At 47.9% G+C, this 16,605-nt stretch overlaps 1 protein-coding gene across 1 annotated transcript in view; it reads right to left on the bottom strand.

The window, feature by feature from the left end:
- NMNAT2 (nicotinamide nucleotide adenylyltransferase 2) overlaps positions 1 to 16,605 on the bottom strand; it is a 67,155-nt gene that overhangs the window by 11,834 nt on the left and 38,716 nt on the right. Inside the window, exon 3 of the mRNA XM_073571331.1 lies at positions 307 to 374. Within this exon, the coding sequence (XP_073427432.1) occupies positions 307 to 374 (68 nt within the window). The remainder of the gene's footprint in view (positions 1 to 306; positions 375 to 16,605) is intronic.

Genomic DNA, 16,605 nt, shown 5'->3' with positions numbered 1-16,605 from the left:
ACAATGAGAAGACTTGATGGCCACGCCCAATTGATTAAAAAAGACTAGATTTATATACAAGGAAGAGAGGGCCATATCTCAGGAAAGGAGAGGCATAGAAGCAAAAGAAAAACAATGCCGGATTCAGGAAAATGACAGCATTTACACCAGATAAAAATATATATTTATGGCAAGAGACAGGTCATGTTTAAATAGAGTCACCAAAGGTGGACCATCTGATTTCCCGGTGGGCCGGTCTGTACCTGCAGAGCTTTAGTTACACAAGCAATCATCTTTATGAGTAATTGATAATATGCCAAATCTCACCGAATCCAGTCCGAATTCTGCACGGCCAGCTGGCACATATTCAGGCGATGCCGACTTGAGACCAGACCCTAAGGAAGACACATAGGAGGACATCTCATGGACATGGAAAATTCTGATATAATCTGCCTTATTCTATCACAAGAAAAGACAAAGGAATCAGCGCAGGAAACATTTCATACCCAGAGACCCAGGACTTGTGATTTAACATTATATTTCAATGTATTTTATTTTTGCCAATTAGATTTCCCATGAGTAAAATTATATTTTCTTCAAAGGATTACTTGATGAAAGAGGAGACTAATTTTAGCAGCCTGCTCCTGAAATGATGGCATTATCCCACTGGAGTTTTTGGAAAGTAATTGAATTTACCTTGGCAGAATTACAAGGATCCGTATGAGATGAACAGTCCGGACAGAATGGTGAGAATGGTAATGTGACCGGGACCCTACACAGTGGTAGTGTGACGAGGACCCTACACAATGGTAGTGTGACCAGGACCCTACACAATGGTAATGTGACCGGGACCCCACACAATGGTAGTGTGACCGGGACCCTACACAATGGTAATGTGACCGGAACCCTACACAATGGTAGTGTGACCAGGACCCTACACAATGGTAATGTGACCTGGACCCCACACAATGGTAGTGTGACCAGGACCCTACACAATGGTAATGTGACCGGAACCCTACACAATGGTAATGTGACCGGGACCCCACACAATGGTAGTGTGACCGGGACCCTACACAATGGTAATGTGACCGGAACCCTACACAATGGTAGTGTGACCAGGACCCCACACAATGGTGATGTGACCTGGACCCCACACAATGGTAATGTGAGCTGGACCCTACACAATAGTAATGTGACCTGGACCCTACACAATGGTAATGTGAGCTGGACCCCACTCAATGGTAGTGTGACCGGGACCCTACACAATGGTAATGTGACTGGGACCCCACACAATGGTGTTGTGACCTGGACCCTACACAATGGTAATGTGACCTGGACCCTACACAATGGTGTTGTGACCTGGACCCTACACAATGGTGATGTGACCAGGACCCTACACAATGGTAATATGACAGGACCCTACACAATGGTAATGTGACCAGGACCCTACACAATGGTAATGTGACCAGGACCCTACACAATGGTAATGTGACATGGACCCTACACAATGGTAATGTGACCAGGACCCTACACAATGGTAATGTGACCAGGACCCTACACAATGGTAATGTGACATGGACCCTACACAATGGTAATGTGACCGGGACTCTACACAATGGTAATGTGACATGGACCCTACACAATTGTAATGTGACCGGGACCCTACACAATGGTAATGTGACCGGGACCCTACACAATGGTAGTGTGACATGGACCCTACACAATGGTAATGTGACCGGGACCCTACACAATGGTAATGTGACCAGGACCCTACACAATGGTAATGTGACCGGGACCCTACACAATGGTAATGTGACCGGGACCCTACACAATGGAAATGTGACCGGGACCCTACATAATGGTAGTGTGATCAGGACCCTACACAATGGTAATGTGACCTGAACCCTACACAATGGTAATGTCATGATCTCAGTGCGGGTTTGACTCGCACACGTGGGGTTAATGTCTGGAACTAGTGCTGATGACTGGCATTTCTGGGGTTAAAGGTTGTGATCCCGGTGCAGGCTTACCTGCACACCTGGGGCTATGATTGTGGCCTCTCCCTGGTTCTGGGGGAGGCTTCTTATAGCCTCGGGACGCTCCCATCCCTGTCAGTTATACTTTCGCCCTTGGCATTGTGTGGTGACCCCTGAGTGTCTTAGTGCTGTCTTCTGGTTACTTGATAATCTGTGTATGACTCGGTCTGTTCTCTGGATATCGCTTTGGATTCTGCCTGGTACCTCCTATGTCTGTTTGGTTTTGATCTCTGCTTGGCCCTGATTATCCGCTCTGTCTCATCCCTGGTACTGTACTGTGATCCTGTGTATGACCTTTGGCTTTGTCTGACCTCCCGTCTGTTTATCCCTCCTGTACCTCGTTTGACTGTACTGAACATGACTTCTGTTTTCCTGAATCTGAGTTCTCTGGCTTCTCTGATGCTAAGCCCCGCCCCCTTGCAGCCACATGACCGTTCACATGACCGAAGGTCCTGTGCCTGCTTTCTAGTCTTCTTAGTGCATTTTTCGGCTATTCTTGTCCCCGGGGGTCCCTGCGGTGCGGGTGAGTCCCTGCTTAGCAGATGCTGCTCGCCGGCGCTGTCAGGACCCTGACATTATAACTGACCGTTTCAGTTTTTTTTTTTTTTTCTGAAGGAAAAAAAAAAAGTGTGTGTTGTCCTCATTGATCCCATACAAGCCTTGGCTGATCAGGTCAAGCACCTGACCCAAATGTTGCATAAGCTCAATGTGGAACAACGCACGATGGCCCAGACCCAGCAACAGTTGGTGGTTACTGTGCGGGGGCTGTCGATGCAGGGGCTTCTAGTTCTGGGGGTAGGGATGTGTCATTAGCGTCCCCCGAATCTCCGGTCAAATTGCCAGAACTTTTCTCAGGGGATAAAAAGGAGTTCAGGTCTTTCAGAGAAGGATGCAAGCTTTTTTTTTCTCTAAGGCCCCGCTCCTCCGGGGATGAGTTCCAGAGGGTGGTGGTCATTATTTCCATACTTCGGGGGGCTCCGCAAGCATGGGCTCTCTCTCTGTCTTCCTCTGCTCCTGAACGTATGTCAGTGAACGCATTCTTTGAGGCCCTCGGGCACATTTATGATGAACCTGGCCGAGTGCGATTGGCAGAGGACATGTTGATGAGTGTCTGTCAGGGGAAACACTCAGCTGAGTGGTTTTGTTCTGAGTTCTGCCGCTGGGCGGCAGAGGTCTCTTGGAGCGACGCCGCACTCCGAGGACTCTTTCGCAGAGGCTTGTCCGAGCGGCTGCAGGATGCCTTGGCGTTACATCCCCCACCTAACTCTCTCGAGGAGGCCATGACCCAGGCCGTCCGGATGGACCGCAGGCTGCGGGCCAGAGGGGTGATGCAGGTGGATACTCCATTATTCCCCAGTGGAAAAGAGACTGCCCCTGAGCCCATGGATGTAGGCGCCCTCTCCCTGAAGGATACGGAGAGGAAACGCCGGAAGGACAAGCAGTTATGCTTTTACTGAGGTAAAACGGGACATTGGAAAAGGGAGTGCCCGAATTGCCCGTCTTCAAACCCGGTCGGCGGGAAACGACTAGGTCTGGGTAGTCAACGGGGAGGCTGCTCAGACCCTCAGGTACCATTTTCCTCATTTTCTAAAGTAGTACTGCCTGTGGAACTGTTTGTGGATGGTAGTTCTTTTTCCTCTACAGCCTTCGTGGACTGCGGATCATCTATTAATCTTATTGACTCCCAATTGGTCACACACTGCAAGATAGGGACAGTTAGGCTCAAGGTTCCGATCAAGGTGATGGCCATTGACTCATCTCCACTCACTAAGGAGGGAATTCGCTTTATGTCTGATGTGTTTTCGCTCAGAGTGGGCGCTACTCATGTGGAAAACATAAGTTGTTTTGTGCTGGACAATCTACCTGCAGGGTTGGTGTTGGGCATGCCCTGGTTACAACGCCATAACCCAGTTATTAACTGGAAAACAGGGGAGATTGTTCAATGGGGGTTTAATGATTTTGAGTTATGTGATAAATCCGCACTGCTGGTTGAACCTGTTAAATCTGTGTCTGTATCATCTGTCGAGCTGGAAGGTATTCCGGAATGCCTGAAGGACTTCGAAGATGTATTCTCCGAAAGCGAGGCCGAGACGTTACCGCCACATAGACCCTTTGACTGCGCTATTGAGCTGGTCCCGGGGGCTAAATTACCCAAAGCCCGTCTGTTTAATTTTTCCTGTCCTGAGCGCTTGGCTATGAAGGAGTACATTACTGAAAGTCTGCGCAAAGGACACATACGTCCTTCAGTCTCACCTGTGGCGGCAGGTTTCTTTTTTGTAAAGAAAAAAGATGGCGGGTTACGTCCCTGTCTCGACTTCTGGGTGTCATGATCCAGTGTTGGATCTGGCGGTATTAAAAGCACAAAGTGAACTTTTTTTACTTTGGTTGAGTTCAAAGGTGTTTTGACTGTCCCCGGTGGTGGTTAGTGGTATCGCACCTTAGGTTTAGGTTAATGTTCACTTAATTATGGATCAGGTGTGACTCCCTATAAAGGTGTGCTAGGGGTGTGCAATCACTGCCTGTGATATTGTGAGATTGTGTTCATTCTGAGTTGGAGAGCCTGGTGGAAGGATGGAGCTGGAGAGGAGTCCTGCGCTGCTTAGCCAGGGGGGGACGTGTTTCAGCTATGGTGTCTGGACGAAGGGCTGGCATGGCGTGGTGGGGTCGCAGTGATGGTGTCGGCGGGAAGTGTCTGCATGGACTGGTGGAGTGGCGACTATGGAGAGTGGCACTCACCATGTGGGACTTGGCTGCTGAGCTGGACTCAAGCATGCTTGACTTCGTGGCAGAAGCTGGACTCATCTTGGGGACTCTGTTACTAAGCAGCAGCAACTGGTGGTGGACTCTGCTCCAAGGCTGCACTAAGGTGAAGGATCCTGTTATGGTGATGGATCCAGGTGGAGAAGATGCACGCAGGTGGTGGGCTCTGTTGCTAGGAGCGTACGCAACAGAGCAAAGCTAAGTGGTGTTTCCCCTGTATTGTCTCTTTCCTCATGTGTGTTGTTAGTGCAGTGGTGGGATTAGTCTCCGCACCGACCTATTCCCTAGTGAGGGTTTAGGGTCAGGGCGAGCTAGGGAGTTAAGGTACGCGTGCAGCGACAGATGCGGAGCCTGTTTAGGGAATGTGAGGAGTGTAGGGACACTGGCTCAGGGGAGTGCAGGAGGTCTCCATTTCCCCATTCCCTATCGCAGGGCCCACCATTGTTAAAGTTACCCAGGTTCCCCCCTTATTATTTAAATGCGCCTTACTGGAGGCGGTGTTTCCAGATATATGTATGCATAGCGTGTAATACCTAAATCCGCCAGGTGGAGGCGGCGTATCCACCTGCACGCTTTATTATTTAAATTCTCCCCACTGGAGGCGGTGTATCCAGGGTCACGTGTGTTATGGGTTCGCCTTGCGACATCATCTGCGTCCTGACACACGTGATCATGACATTATCACCAGCCCTTACTTTTTTTTCTGGTGAGCTTTGGCCATGTGGAGACCTGTGGTAATTGCTGCCGGGCCTCACTGAGGTGCAGTGGGGAGCGGCAAGGCGTGTTTAATCCGCTGCAGCAGCAGTTATCAGGGTCTGGGGCCTCTGCTCAGATAACCAGAGAAACAAAAATGGCGACTGTGGTCTGCTAAAACCCCCTAGAGTCTCTGCTGGGGAGCAGGACTGGTTCATGCAGGCGGGCGCACCCAGGCAGGTGGGAGGAATGGTGCCCCACGGAGCTGCCTGGTATTCCCCGAGGTGAAGGGGTACGCCCCTGTGGTGAGCTGACTGGTGTGATAGTCCGCGGGGTTTTACGCCAAATCTTCATACCATCGAAGAAGCCGCCCTCCTGGTCGTGTGGAGGCGACCAGCGAGAGTATATTTCCTCCATTTCCGGTCCCCTTCTCCTCCTGGTCTGTGCAGCAGGTGTGCTGCGGGGGAGTAGGGACAAATCTCTACCCTCTCCATTAACCAACCCTAGGAGGCGCAGTCCTCATGGTGAAAGGGTTGGAGGGTGGTGTCCCTTGGTGAATAGTGGGGGTGTGAGTGTGGTGACACAGGGGGACGCCTCTGTTGAGTCCAGAGTGAGTTCACCAAGTTATGACATATTTATGTGTGCAATAAACGTTCAGGTCCGGACCTGTGTGTGAACGAGCATGTATGGGTGCCACCAAAAAACATCTTGTGGAAATGTGTTGTGGAGTCTGATCAGCTCTGAGCAAACCTACACATACATTAACTCGTTCCCAAGGTCGGCGCTGTGGAGATGATTGGTGCCTCCAAAAGGAACATATATTGCCAATATCAGCGGTGTTTGTCATAAACCTGAAGTGTCAGGGAATGGTGGGGTGAACTCAGGGTCTGGGCGTCCCCGCTGTAGGTGTTTCCCTAATGAGGGGTGGTCTTGAGGGTCCAGAGGCCCCTCATTAAGGAGGGGGTACTGTCATGATCCAGTGTTGGATCTGGCGGTATTAAAAGCACAAAGTGAACTTTTTTTACTTTGGTTGAGTTCAAAGGTGTTTTGACTGTCCCCGGTGGTGGTTAGTGGTATCGCACCTTAGGTTTAGGTTAATGTTCACTTAATTATGGATCAGGTGTGACTCCCTATAAAGGTGTGCTAGGGGTGTGCAATCACTGCCTGTGATATTGTGAGATTGTGTTCATTCTGAGTTGGAGAGCCTGATGGAAGGATGGAGCTGGAGAGGAGTCCTGCGCTGCTTAGCCAGGGGGGGACGTGTTTCAGCTATGGTGTCTGGACGAAGGGCTGGCATGGCGTGGTGGGGTCGCAGTGATGGTGTCGGCGGGAAGTGTCTGCATGGACTGGTGGAGTGGCGACTATGGAGAGTGGCACTCACCATGTGGGACTTGGCTGCTGAGCTGGACTCAAGCATGCTTGACTTCGTGGCAGAAGCTGGACTCATCTTGGGGACTCTGTTACTAAGCAGCAGCAACTGGTGGTGGACTCTGCTCCAAGGCTGCACTAAGGTGAAGGATCCTGTTATGGTGATGGATCCAGGTGGAGGAGAAGATGCACGCAGGTGGTGGGCTCTGTTGCTAGGAGCGTACGCAACAGAGCAAAGCTAAGTGGTGTTTCCCCTGTATTGTCTCTTTCCTCATGTGTGTTGTTAGTGCAGTGGTGGGATTAGTCTCCGCACCGACCTATTCCCTAGTGAGGGTTTAGGGTCAGGGTGAGCAAGGGTTTTAAGGTACGCGTGCGGCGACAGGTGCGGAGCCTGTATAGGGAACGTAAGGAGTGCAGGGACACTGGCTCAGGGGAGCTTAGGAGGTCTCCACGTCCCCCATTCCCTATCGCAGGGCCCACCATTGTTAAAGTTACCCAGGTTCCCCCTTTATTATTTGATTATTGTATAACGTGTAATACCTAAATTCGCCAGGTGGAGGCGGCGTATCCACCTGCACGTTTTATTATTTAAATGCGCCCCACTGGAGGCGGTGTATCCAGGGTCACGTGTGTTATGGGTTCGCCTTGCGGTATCCGCTGCGTCCAGAGACACGTGACCGTGACATTGGGAGCTTAATCAAATTACTGTACAGAATACGTACCCCCTTCCGTTGATTCCCGATTTATGTAACCAACTATCAGGGGCAAAGTGGTTTTCTAAACTGGACCTTCGGGGGCATATAATTTGATAAGGGTCCGAGAGGGGGATGAATGGAAAACCGCATTCCTCACGACCGAGGGACTATTTGAAAATGTAGTCATGCCGTTTGGTCTTACCAACGCCCCTGCCATATTTCAGAATTTCATCAACGTGGTATTTTCGGATCTCATTGGTCGTTTTGTCGTTATCTACTTAGATGATATTTTGATATATTCCCCCGACAAGTATTCTCATTTGGAACATGTACGAACTGTGCTCCAAAGGCTTAGAGAAAATCATTTGTATGCCAAATTGGAGAAATGTGTATTCTGTGTACAAGAGTTGTCCTTTTTGGGGTTAATTGTATCCGGTGAGGGTTTTCGCATGGACCCCAAGAAGGTGCAGGCCATTGCGGATTGGGTGCAACCCCGAGATCTTAAGGGTCTTCAGCGCTTCTTGGGGTTCGCCAATTATTACCGCAAATTTATCCGGGGGTTTTCGCAAGTGGTCAAACCTCTCACGGATCTAACATGCAAAGGTGCGGATGTGAGAAATTGGTCCTCACTCGCAAAAGAGGCCTTTGCAACGCTGAAAAAATGTTTTATGTCTGCTCCTGTGTTAGTGCAGCCAGATCCGTCCAAACCATTCGTCGTGGAAGTTGGCGCCTCTGAGGTGGGGGTGGGGGCGGTGTTGTCCCAAGGGCCTGCCACTCTAACCAACCTCAGGCCATGTGCTTTCTTTTCCAAGAAGTTCTCTGCTGCGGAAAGAAATTACGACGTAGGCAATAGACAGCTTCTTGCGGTCAAATTGACGTTTGAAGAATGGAGGCACTTTTTGGAGGGGGCCAGTCACCCGGTTACGGTGATCACGGATCACAAAAATTTGTCGTACATTGAGTCTGCTAAAAGACTAACGCCCAGACAGGCCCGTTGGTCACTTTTTTTTTCCCGTTTTCAGTTTATGATTACATTTCGTCCAGCGTCTAAGAATGTCAAGGCTGACGCCTTATCACGCAGTTTTCAGCCGGTGTCGCCCCCTGAGCCACCGTCCTCCATTCTTCACCCTGGGGTTGTGATAGCAGAGGTCTCATCTGAATTGGAACGGGAGATTCAGGGGGCCCAGTCGCAGGCCTCGGCGGCCAAGCCGGAGGGGAAGTTGTTCGTCCCAGAGCAACTTCGCCTGAAACTCTTGCAGGAGTTCCATGAATCCAAGCTGAGTGCTCACCCTGGTATTTCAGCCACACGTCTGGCGGTGGCTAGGATCTTTTGGTGGCCTACCCTTGGTTCGGACATAAAAAAAATTCATTGCTGGTTGTGGGGTCTGCGCTCGTTCTAAAAGCTCTCATAGCCAGCCGGCAGGGGAGCTGATACCCTTGGCAGTGCCCGAAAGGCCATGGACTCACTTATCCATGGATTTTGTTACCAATCTCCCTCCATCTAAGGGTAATACAGTGGTATGGGTAGTGGTGGACAGGTTTTCTAAGCAGGCTCATTTCGTACCCCTGTCCGCACAACTGTCAGCTGAGACGTTGTCCAGGTTGTTTGTGCAGCATGTGATCCGGTTGCATGGGGTACCCCTGAATGTGGTGTCTGATCGTGGTGTGCAGTTTGTGGCTAAGTTTTGGCGTGCTTTCTGCAAAACATTAGGTATGTCTCTGTCCTTTTCGCCTGCATACCATCCTGAGAGCAATGGGCAGACGGAGCGCACTAACCAGTCCTTGGAACAGATCCTCAGGTGTCTAACCTCTGCTAGACAGAATGACTGGTGCGATGCACTGCCGTTGGCTGAATTTGCCTTCAATAGTCGGGTGAGTCAATCCACTGGTAGGTCCCCTTTCTTGATTTACTATGGGTTCAGTCCTCATTTTGGTGAGTTTTCTCGTCTGGATTCGGGGTGTCCCGGGGCTGAGGACTCTGCTCAGCGGTTAAAAGAAACATGGGCAGAAGTCCAGCGGCGTATATCTAGGTCTCAAGACAGGTATAAGTTTTTCGCGGACAGGAAACGAACACCTGGTCCCATGTTTCGGGTGGGAGAGAAAGTTTGGCTCTCCACGCGAAACATTAAGTTAAAGATTCCGTCAGCCAAGTTGGGACCCAAATTCATTGGCCCGTACAAGATTGTGGAAAAAATCAATCCAGTGGCGTATAGGCTGTGCCTTCCACCCTCTTTCAAGATCCCTAACGTCTTCCACAAATCTCTAATGAAACCTTTTGAAGCAGTCCGGGGAGACTCCGAGTCTGCTGCTTCTCCTGTTTTGGTCGAGGGGCAGGTGGAGTACGAGGTTGGTCATATCGTAGATTCCAGGTTGGTACGGCGGTCGGTACAGTACCTGGTTCATTGGAAGGGGTATGGACCGGAGGACAGGTCCTGGGTACCGGCCCGGTTGATGCATGCTGATCGCCTGGTGCGGGCTTTCCATGCTAAGTACCCGGGCAAGCCTGGGGGTCCAGAGGCCCCCCGTTGAGAGGGGGGTACTGTCATGATCTCAGTGCGGGTTTGACTCGCACACGTGGGGTTAATGTCTGGAACCAGTGCTGATGACTGGCATTTCTGGGGTTAAAGGTTGTGATCGCGGTGCAGGCTTACCTGCACACCTGGGGCTATGATTGTGGCCTCTCCCTGGTTCTGGGGGAGGCTTCTTATAGCCTCAGGACGCTCCCATCCCTGTCAGTTATACTCTTGCCCTTGGCATTGTGTGGTGACCCCTGAGTGTGTTAGGCTACTTTCACACATCAGTTTTTTGCCGTCAGGCAGGATCCGGCTATTTTTAGAAAAAACGGATCCGGCATAAATTTTGGAGAACTGTAGAAACGGATCCGTTTTTCTGCCGGATCAGTCTAGCAGGTTATATCTGTTTCCTGGGGGCTGGCCAATTGGATCTGAGCATGCGCAGACTTAAAAAAACGGATCCGGTGGCTGGATCCGTCTTTTTCTGGATTCGGCGCATTCCGGCGCCCATAGACTTTCATTGTGGCAAAAAGCCGGAAGCGTCGGATCCGGCGCTTCCGGCTTTTTCGCCGGAGACAAAAAACGTTACAGTAGCCGTTTTTCCCAGACGCCGGAATGAGACAAGTAGCCGGATCCGGCAAAAAACGGATGAAACGCAATGCCATCCGGCGCGATCCGGCGCTAATGCAAGTCAATGGGGAAAAACTGGATCCGGCATTGCATTTCGCCGGATCCGGTTTTACAAAAAAAAGCCGGATCGCGCCTGACGGCGAAAAACTGATGTGTGAAAGAGGCCTTAGTTGCTGTGTTCTGGTTACTTGATAATCTGTGTATGACTCGATCTGTTCTCTGGATATCGCTTTGGATTCTGCCTGGTACCTCCTATGTCTGTTTGGTTTTGATCTCTGCTTGGCCCTGATTATCCGCTCTGTCTCATCCCTGGTACTGTACTGTGATCCTGTGTATGACCTTTGGCTTTGTCCGACCTCCCGTCTGTTTATCTCTCCTGTACCTCGTTTGACTGTACTGTACATGACTTCTGTTTTGCCTGAATCTGAGTTCTCTGACGCTAAGCCCTGCCCCCTTGCAGCCACATGACCGTTCACATGACCGAAGGTCCTGTGCCTGCTTTCTAGTCTTCTTAGTGCATTTTCCGGCTATTCTTGTCCCCGGGGGTCCCTGCGGTGCGGGTGAGTCCCTGCTTAGCAGATGCTGCTCGCCGGCGCTGTCAGGACCCTGACAGGTAATGTGACCAGGACCCTACACAAAGGTAATGTGACCGGGACCCTACACAATGGTAATGTGACCGGGACCCTACACAATGGTAATGTGACCAGGACCCTACACATCAGGCCTCATTCAGATGTCCAGGTTGCACGAACGTTTTCTGTTCGTGCTTTTCACGGATAAAACATGTACCATTATAGTCTATGGGGCTGTTTAAATGTCCATTGTTTTTTCGGTATCATGGATGAAAAGGGCCAATACAAGTCTATGTGTCTGTGAAAGTATATTGAAAACCTGGCACTCAACTTAAATGCTTAAATGGAACAGTTTATTTGTAGTACCAAACAAAACGTTTCGGTCAGTGCAGACCTTCATAAGTTACGTGCTCAAAGATTGTCTGTACTTAGAATGGAAGGCGCTTTTTGTATGTCCCTGTAAAGCCAAATGTCAGTGTGCTGCTGGAGCGCAGTTAAGTCTTATCTGTCTGGCAGGGAAAGCGCAAGCCGGGTCCTCCTGGACGCTGTGTGGACCAGGAGGACCCGGCTTGTGCTTTCCCTGCCAGACAGATAAGACTTAACTGCGCTCCAGCAGCACACTGACATTTGGCTTTACAGGGACATACAAAAAGCGCCTTCCAATCTAAGTACAGACAATCTTTGAGCACGTAACTGATGAAGGTCTGCACTGACCAAAACCTTTTGTTTGGTACTACAAATAAACTGTTCCATTTAAGCATTTAAGTTGAGTGCCAGGTTTTCATTATACTATATATGGTTTGGGAACCTACCTCGGCATCACCACAGTTGTGCACACAGTGTTTTTCCTATGTGTCTGTGAAAAACACGTACAGCAGATGGATGGCATCAGTGTACAGTCCGCGTGCTGTCCATATTTATCATTGCAAAGGATCAGAGAATCTTTGTAATTTATTTAACCATACGTGAAAAACACTGATGACACACTGACCAAACACTGATGACACACTGACCAAATGCTGATGACACACTCACCAAACACTGATGACACACTGACCAAACACTGATGACACACTGACCAAACACTGATGGCACACTGACCAAACACTGATGACACACTGACCAAACGCTGATGACACACTGACCAAACGCTGATGACACACTGACCAAACGCTGATGACACACTGACCAAACACTGATGGCACACTGACCAAACACTGATGACACACTGACCAAACACTGATGACACACTGACCAAACACTGATGACACACTGACCAAACACTGATGGCACACTGACCAAACACTGATGACACACTGACCAAACACTGATGACACACAAATCCAAAACACTAAGGGCAGTTTCACACGTCCAGATAATAAACCGGTACCGGAGCTATCCGTGTCCGTGTGTCCATGTGCATACGTATGCCATCTGTGTGACATCCGTGTGCTATCCGTGTGTCCGTGTGTACCATCCGTATGCTGTCCGTGTGCTGTCCGTATGCTGTCTGTGTCCGTGTTTTTGAAAAATTATTTTCAATGTTAACCCTTTGAGGCCGGGGTCACACTAACCGACGGAAAATACGGTCCGTAGTTTACAGGCGTAATACGGATGAATGTCCCCTAAATAGTGCTCCATATGTCATCCGTAAGCAAGGTGTGGTCGCGTATTTTGCGCATGTCAGCATCCGTATGCCATCCGTATGCTGAGATTTTCTCGCCGGCTTGCAAAATGGACATATAATAGAGCCCTATGACAGGGTTTATAACACAAACGAAAGAATAGATATAGACACATAGAATACATATATATATATATATATACACACAAGTCATTGAGACAAACGTATATATATATTTATATTTTACAGAGTTCTTCATAGCAGAATAGCCGCTAATTCAATTGCCGGGTTTTGTCAAATCATTCCCCAACCCGACATGAAATGACACATGGTTTACATACAGTGAACCATTTCATTTCATGTTTTGTATGTCTGTCATTAGTAATTAGATGAGGGTTGATGTGTAAAATTTGGGAGGTGTAGGTGTTAATGTAAGGGGTTAATTTGTTGTAAAAAAATGTGTGGGCTCCTGCGGGAGCCCACACATTTTTTTACAACGAATTAACCCCTTACATTAACACCTACACCTCCCAAATTTTACACATCAACCCTCATCTAATTACTAATGAAAGACATACAAAACAAAACATGGAATGAAATGGTTTACTGAATGTAAACCATGTGTCATTTCATGTCGGGTTGGGGAATGATTTGACAAAAGCCGGCAATTGAATTAGCGGCTATTCTGCTATGAAGAACTCTGTGAAATATAAATATATATATGTGTCTAAATGACTTGTGTATATATTAGATATGTATTCTATGTGTCTATATCTATTCTTTCGTTTGTGTTATAAAACCTGTCAGTGTGATTTTACTGTGTCGCGCACTGAATTGCCGGCATTTCTAAAGGACACCGGGTGCGTATTTCTCGCAAGTCACACATCTGGTCCGTGTGTAATCCATATTTTTAGCGCACCCATAGACTTGCATTGGCGTATTACGGGCGTAGTACGCTGACAATCGCAGCATGCTGCGATTGGCACGGACCGTAGAATACGGACGAGAAATATACGGCAGTTGGGAGCTGCCCCATAGAGAATCATTGGTCCGTGTGTAATGCGTGCTTTTAACGCCTCTCACTCGACCGTACTCCTCGCCAGTGTGACCCCGGCCTTATAATTTGATGGTGAGGGAATGAGTCTACGGACAACCCTATGGGGGAAAGGAACAGCAGAAAATAGCTGAGGAGGAGAAAAGACTGAGCATCAAAAATGAAAGCTATTCAATGTGAAGCTCTGAACGGAGAAGTTACCAGGCTGGAAGACTGGAGGACATTAAAGGGGACTAAAAGCATGAAGGGAGAAGGAGGAGGCAGCCTGGCCTGAAGAACAATAAAGTCAGCTGAAGGCAGAGACACGATAGACAAGAATGATAGGTTGGTACCAAAAATAACAAGCGCTAGATAAGAATCGTCTGGAACAGGAGAAGTGTAAAAAAAAAAAGCAGAGAAGACAATACAATAGAGTCTCAGAATATTCACTTCGGAGATGGAATTCTAAGGTTTGATAATTGCCACCATTGACATGTGTTTTGTAAACTATCGTCTGTGATGAGTAATGAGTACGCAAAGAATTTCACTTGCTAAGACATCATATTCCTGCAGCGTAGTAGCATCAAAAGAAAGAACAGCAAAGAGAAATAAGTCTGATCAATTAAATCAGTCAAACTGTCCGTGTAGTTTATAAAGGAGGAACCGCTAGATACTGTATCATCCAATAGTCCCCTTTATATACAGTGTAAGAATGATCATTATTACTATGTTACCCCAATTTAAGGAGCACCTGTCACCAGGCCAAAAGCAGTCAATTTTTTATCATATATTATTCCCACTGCTCCCCTGAGTATCCCACTTTTTGTCTTTTTAAAATCCTCTAAGCAGTTCCAGAGATATAGGCCTTTTTATTTACCACTAATTTTTAAGGTCTTTATGAGGGAGGCGTGGCTCAGAGAATTCTCTGGGGGCGTGGCTGCATTATTACCATGAGCCACGCCCCCTTTGTAAAGAACATAAACATTAGGAGCAAATTTAAAAAAAAAGCTTGTATCTCTGGATCCATAGGGAGGATTTTAACAAAACAAAAAATGGAATACTCAGAGGAGCAGTGGGGAAAAAATTATCTCAAAAACAGGCCAATTTTCATTTGGTCACAGGTCCCCTTTAAAGAGTTTAATCCAGTTATAACCAACATATCATCATGTTATCATTGTGCAGAGCTTGAAGGGGGCATGACTTATTTTGGTACTCTTTTCCTTGTGCGATGCACTGGCACTACCAGGCTTTACATGAAGTGAAATAGCCTCTATTAGCTTTACCTATAATGTTTCTTTTAGTCTTCGTGAATAAGGCAGATATTACAGTATGTGATGCCATGGAGCTGTTTTGCGCGGCGTTATTCGCTTCTGGAATCAACACCCCCATAATATGGCATCAAGTGGCACAATTTTGAAATGAATGGATTATGAATGCACAGTAGCGCCCCCTAGAAGTCTGTGGTCACTGATATTATGGCCTTATACAAAGTCTGGCAAGCTCCCTTCCCCCACCATGTATTGTATTGACCACACTGGTGGTCTGCGCTAGCACTTGGACAGACAAAGTCACCATTTTTCTATCACAAGACCACTTAAGTGTGTGGTCAGGTGACTTAAATGACTCATCATAAGATATTTCTGTGAAAATGCGCCACTCCAGTCACCTGACCGCTGCACCCAATCACAGGTCCTGTGACACAAGAATAGTGAAGTCATCACTTCCGGCCCCGCAAGAGCGGCCAGTGTTGTATCCACAGGGGTAATAGTGGATGAGTATACCCAATTTTGTTACTTTCACCCCATCAATACGACCGCTAACATTTTTTATTTAGGCTGGAAAACTCTTTCCACAATCTGTGAATGTAATGTCAGATTTAATCCACATTATATATCACCCAAACAAATTTTTAAAGAATATTTGTAGGTCACAAGTATTTGAGGTTTTCTAAAAAAAAACAAACAAAAAAAAAACCTGTTTTGAATTATTAAAATAAAAAATGTCATTTTCTTTGCTGCGGATTTCTGTTAATGACAGGATTAGGACAACGCTATCAGGATTTATCTTCTAATATCCACATGTAGCCGAATAATCATTCAATTTCATTATGACCCCTATGGCAGCCATAAAATATGCATTGCATGTAATGAAAGGTCACCCGCAGTGGAAGAAAGCATTGCTCGCGTTTGAGGACTGCACAGATAAAGATATTTTGATAAATGACGACCCGAATCCTTAGCAGAATTTTATGTAATATTGAGCAATTCCCTCTTGACGTCTCTTTTAATGATACATGTATAATTTCAGGAATCATTTGTATTATAGCCTGCTGGCAATCAGTGATTGGTATTAATGGGAAGATGTCATCACTACAGGTCCCTATAGACTGAGGCTTCTGGACAATGCCATAATCAAGGACATACAAATCATAGAGGCCGACTATTGACCCAAAGGTCAAATATGAGGAGCGAATCGACTGCAGGATGCTGGTCCAGCGGCCACATTAGGGGTCTGAGGCTGACATACCGGAGCCCTGCCATCTGACTCCTTCTTGTCGGAATCCTCTGCGTCTCTTCTGATTAGAAGGGTTAGGCCGGGGTCACACTAACCGACGCAAAATACGGTCTGTAGTTTACAGGCATAATACGGATGAATGACCCCTAAACAGTGCTCCGTATGTCATCCGTAAGCAAGGTGTGGTC

Source organism: Dendrobates tinctorius, unplaced genomic scaffold, assembly GCF_039654945.1.
Source record: "Dendrobates tinctorius isolate UK_male_01 unplaced genomic scaffold, ASM3965494v1 ptg000029l, whole genome shotgun sequence".
Classification (NCBI taxonomy): Eukaryota; Metazoa; Chordata; class Amphibia; order Anura; family Dendrobatidae; genus Dendrobates; species Dendrobates tinctorius.
This window is presented reverse-complemented; position numbering and strand designations above follow the sequence as displayed.